This window comes from Microtus ochrogaster, linkage group LG9 (assembly GCF_000317375.1).
Source record: "Microtus ochrogaster isolate Prairie Vole_2 linkage group LG9, MicOch1.0, whole genome shotgun sequence".
Classification (NCBI taxonomy): Eukaryota; Metazoa; Chordata; class Mammalia; order Rodentia; family Cricetidae; genus Microtus; species Microtus ochrogaster.
In genome coordinates, this window is record NC_022034.1 from 36,402,573 (window position 1) to 36,407,574 (window position 5,002).

The window sequence follows — 5,002 nt, forward strand, 5'->3', positions numbered from 1 at the left end:
TGCCGCTGCCGCCCCTGCGGGCCCGGGGCGCGTCTCCTCCTTGGGCGGCGCTGCCCGCGGCGCGGCGTGTGCACCGAGCGAGTGAAGGTATGTGTGGCGGGCGCGGCTGGAGCAGGCGCCGGCGCGCAGGCAGGTCCTAATGCCTGTCACTTCCCAGGACATTGGCAGCGGCAGCCCGGAGCCCCCGAGCCCTGGGCAGGTTTGCCTGTCCTTCCCGGCGATCTGATTGGATAAAGTGGGGGCTCGACGGTGGCCGACGTGGGACAGTCTGGCTGTGGCAGGGGTCTCGGAAACCATGGGTTATTGCAGTGGCAGGTGCACGCTTATCTTTATCTGTGGCATGCAACTGGTAAGTGACGCTTGGGACCTCTTATTCTGTAATGTGCCTTTGAGAGAGTGGCCAGGGAGTGTGTAGTAAGAGGTCTCTGCCATTGAGCAGGACGGAAGGGAAAAGAAAAGAGAAAAGGTGACATTTATCACCTGTGTTTAAAATGATTTTAGGGGTGTGAGAAGTGATCCTTTGTGCCCTCCCCCATTTCTGCCCCTCCAAAGACAGTTTTGCAGGTGCGGCGTAAACTTGTTATCTTTAATTTCTTTAAGGGAATTGAGATGTAGCTTTTCCTTTATGCTTGGCATTCCTGTTAGTGTAAGAGGGTGATGCCATGTATATACATTACTATGTATGTGTTAAATGAACATACATATCCTCAGACTTTTCTTTTATATACTTGTTTGGCAGTGTCTTTATTCATTGTCATTTGATATTTTCTGGGAATATCTTATTATAATGCTCTTAAAAAACTCCTTGTTCAGGTCGGATGGTATTCTTACAGCATTCTGAGCTAGGAAGCCACACCGAGTTCTCAAAGTATGTAGTTTGGAGAGAAATACTTGGATAAAGTCTGCAATACCATAGCTACAGAGTCGACCAGTAACCTCTAAATCATAATTGCTACAACAATCCCAAGAAAAAAAATAATAGCTTGTCTTCCATTGTGTATGGTATTGCCACTGACATAGATACTATTGTCTGATCTCCCAGGATGGAGAATTGTATGTACTTTTTGAGGAATGTCCTGTACTTGCTAAAAGGCAAGAAGCCAATAATGCCTCTGAATTCCAATCCCTAAGGGCAATGGAAGGAGGGGCTGAGGGGAATGTAGAGGTGAAAAATTACGACACTGGCAAATGGCTAATTTGAAGTAGGAAGTACTTGCTTCATTGGCACCAAGTAGCTGTCCATAGAAAGTATGAATCAATCTAGTTACCCTCCACTATTTTTTTTTTAAAAAGACTAGAGAATTGTAGGACAGAGGGTGATTACTGAAAGCCTAGTCATTACAAAGTGCTTAAATGAATAGCAATTTTCTATGGAAACCGACAGAAGAATTTCTCAAGTTTTCTTCACTGTTTTTCAGTTGCAAAGACCAGCAGCAAGGTTTTTATTTATTTATTTATTATTTGTTTAGCTAAAGTAGAGTTTTTGAGACATTTCAGCTCTGGATTTTTTCCCCCTTTCAAGGAAAGTTCCCTGATGATGTATTCTTGAATCTTGAATTGTGTACTCAGGACTTGGCTGTAAGGAAAAAGAATATAGAACAATAGATGCAGTTTATGTTTTTTCGGTGCTCTCTAAACCAGCTTCTGTTTCTCTTCCATAGATTCGTATAAGTTTTTCAGCACAGTACTTTTGCCGTTAATGATAGGGTTAACCAGAGTTTACTAGGTAAACCTAGATAGCTCAAATGTTCCAAGTTGTTTTACATTTTCCAAACATTTTTATTTTTGTATATGATTTAGATTATTTTATATTTGCATATTCACAGTGTAAAAGCATAAAACTGAGAATAAGTTGGTGGGTAATACATGCCTATGTTCTTTCCAGTTTAAAAAAATGTAAATTAATTCTTACTTGTTTAATGTTAAGAGGGGTTTTATTAATGCGGTAGGGCAATTGTATGTATTAGATCAAATGACATTTTGTGTGACTATTATATATTCTTAAAATAATTGGAAAATATAAATATGCCAGCAAGGAAGGTAAGTTTACACATACGATACAGCTGGAGTTTTCTTTGTGTTTGTGCATGTGTGTGCGTGTGTGTGCGTGTGTGTGCGTGCGCACGCACGCGCATATGCATCCATGCAGTCATGTATTGTAGAAGACCTATGATACTTAATGGAAAAGAAACCTTAATCATGGCTAAGCTCTCCAACTAAATAGAGTTGTCTGCAAGACAGGAACACTCAGCCTCAGCCAGGGCACGTTTGAGTTCTGAGAAGTTTTTGTGCTCTGTGAGAATCGTGATGTCTTTTCCTTTCCACCTTTTATGTCACCAGGCCAGTATCCTTAGCAGCCATGTTAATGCGGAGGCAGAACAAAAAGCAAAGGACAAAGAAAATTAATTGTTTAGATAGGGTGAAATCATCACACCCTTTAGGACTTGAGAGATTCTTGTTAATTGTGTCTTAGAGATATTTATGATCTTTTACATAAAATACATCTTGGCAAAATAGTTGTAGAACACCTATGAGAGGAAGTTGATGTTTTCCTCTATGTTTATAGATATAAAATTCTTATGCATTTTTGAGATACTTTCGGGGAAATTTGTTTTACACGAAAACCAGATTCCCAGCATAAGTTTTGACTCGTGTATCAGTGACTGACACGAAGGTCCTCTAAGTTCTGTGGACTTTGGAAGTGTTCGTCTTGTATTAGGACACTTGGACACTTTTTACTTTCCTAATTGTACTTTAGATTTGTTAAAACTGCTGGAAGCCCAGGATAGCTGAGTTTAAAATCATCTTTCTGCATTAAGTAACTTTATTAAGTCTTTACAAGCATTAATCTTTAGCCTGATAAGGAAAATACTGTGTTTTAGTTGAAAGTTTACATCAGTTTACAGGTATCTTAGGAAAGGATGTAGTATCTTTAAATCGTGTAGAAATAGACTCCTCCCTTGCTGGGTTATTTTCAAGGCAGATGTGGTATTTTGAACATTTTACATATAAAGAACATGGTGGAAAGCTGGCATTTTCTGGCCAGGAGTCTATATCCTTGCTGGGAATTATGTAAATTTTTTAACCTAAAAGTTGAAAACCATGTAAACATAAATAAACATATATTATTGGACTATCTGGAAACAAGATATCAGATCTTAAGATAAATTACAATTCAGTACTCTTAATATCAGTATAAAACTTTCATTCTATAAGAAAGTGTCTGCTTGTATCAAAAGTTAAAATCTCTGAGCTGTGTGGTTAACTGGCTTCAGATATTAGGGCGATTCTTGCAAGAAGGAGTGTGATTTCTGGAAAGAGATTTCTCCATGGGCGGAAGCTAGAATTTAAGCTCATAATCACTAGAATGAGACTTCCTTGTTATCATTGTTGCCATCACTGCTCAGAAACGGAAGATTTCAGATAGTAACAGAAGTCATCCCTGTATTTCCAGCAATGGGTTTAATAATGCAGACCAAGAACAATTTAACTTCTTGTTTACAACTTTCAGTCAGCTTGGGAAAGAATCTACCTTTCCCCCCACCCAGCTTTTCTTTGAGTCAAAGACTATTTCATATAAATGTTGAAGAAAAAAGTATTCTAATATGTCTTATTGACAAAAATAACCCAGTTATATCATGGAAGAACATAACTTTAGAGTGAAAACACAACTTTGTTTACAACTAAGGGAGCTCCAGATAGCACACGTGTTCTATATCAGAGTCCTGTGTGGCATGAAGTGTTGCTCTCATAAACGACTGAAAGAAGCCGAGACTGGCGTTTATCAGATTACCACTTGAAAATGATGTTCCTGCCCTGTGATCTATGAAATATGACTAACTTGGAGCAGGTGCCACTAGCAATCAGGTTAGCAGCAGTGTGTGTAGCTGTGTGAAGCCACACATTTGAAAGGGAAGAATGATAGTTGCTTCTTACTGAACAGTTACAATGCATTTTAAGAGGTGGACATGTATTTCAAAAAAAAAAAAAAAAAACCACACAGATGTATACAGAAAAACAATCTTCTTTTAATTACAGAGTGCTATATCTATTGTGATTTGTATGCGGTGTTCACCATTATTCGGCGAGTATTTGATTACTTTGGAAAAGCATCCAAGCATGGATGTGAGGTGACTTGGGACGTGTGGGTGGAGTGTGATGGTGTTCTTGGGGTACTGCCTTTGACATGTTGTTCACAGATCTAACTCATGAAGGAGAGTGAAAATTCCCATATGGCACTTTAGAAAGTTGTGAAATTGAAACATTCTAAGGGGTTTCTAAATTGTAAAAATAGCTTCTCTTGTTTGTAATGTTCTCTACACATGCACAAAAATATTTTTGGTATATCTTTTATCTTAAAATGCGCTCCTCTTGTAATTATTCTTTATCAACTGTATATCAAGAAAAGGATAGGATATTCTCATGCCATCTAGCCCTGTGCCTTAAAAAAAAAAAAAGAAAAAGAAGAAGCAAGTGTCAAACTGTTTGATGTTATATACCTCATTTCAGTAAGTCAATTGGTAGATTTCTTCCCTTCTTCCTCATACAAAGACTTGGCTAGGTGGTACCGTCTGTGCCAAAGGTCAGTGTGTTCTCTGGTGGGGAGCCTGTATGTAGTTGATGTCTTAGAAATGTAAATGGCCATTGCCTCCTCTTTCCCCTGATTCTTTACTTACCTAATCAAGAATTTCAGAATAGAAGGCAGGGGATGCCTTGAAATAGCAAGCTCGCTTTTGGGGGGGCACTGATTCATTGTTGGATATTACATGTCTTGGAAAACTACAATTTCAGAGATGGAACCAAGTGTTCACACCATTGGTTTATAACACAAATAAAAATATAATTTTAGCATCAGTTGCATTTTTATTTCTTACTAGTGCCTATGAATTTTAGAGAATATATTTTACTTACACTAGTGGATTTTCAATTTGTACAGTGTCATCTGTCCATAGGTAAATTTTAGTTATTTATTTTTTATTTTAATTAACTAATTAATTAATTT

At 38.2% G+C, this 5,002-nt stretch overlaps 1 protein-coding gene across 1 annotated transcript in view; it reads left to right on the plus strand.

Moving 5' to 3' along the window:
* Nkain2 (sodium/potassium transporting ATPase interacting 2) overlaps positions 1–5,002 on the plus strand; it is an 857,503-nt gene that overhangs the window by 493 nt on the left and 852,008 nt on the right. The window contains exon 2 of the mRNA XM_026787356.1: positions 2–87. Coding sequence (XP_026643157.1) covers positions 2–87 — 86 coding nt within the window. The remainder of the gene's footprint in view (position 1; positions 88–5,002) is intronic.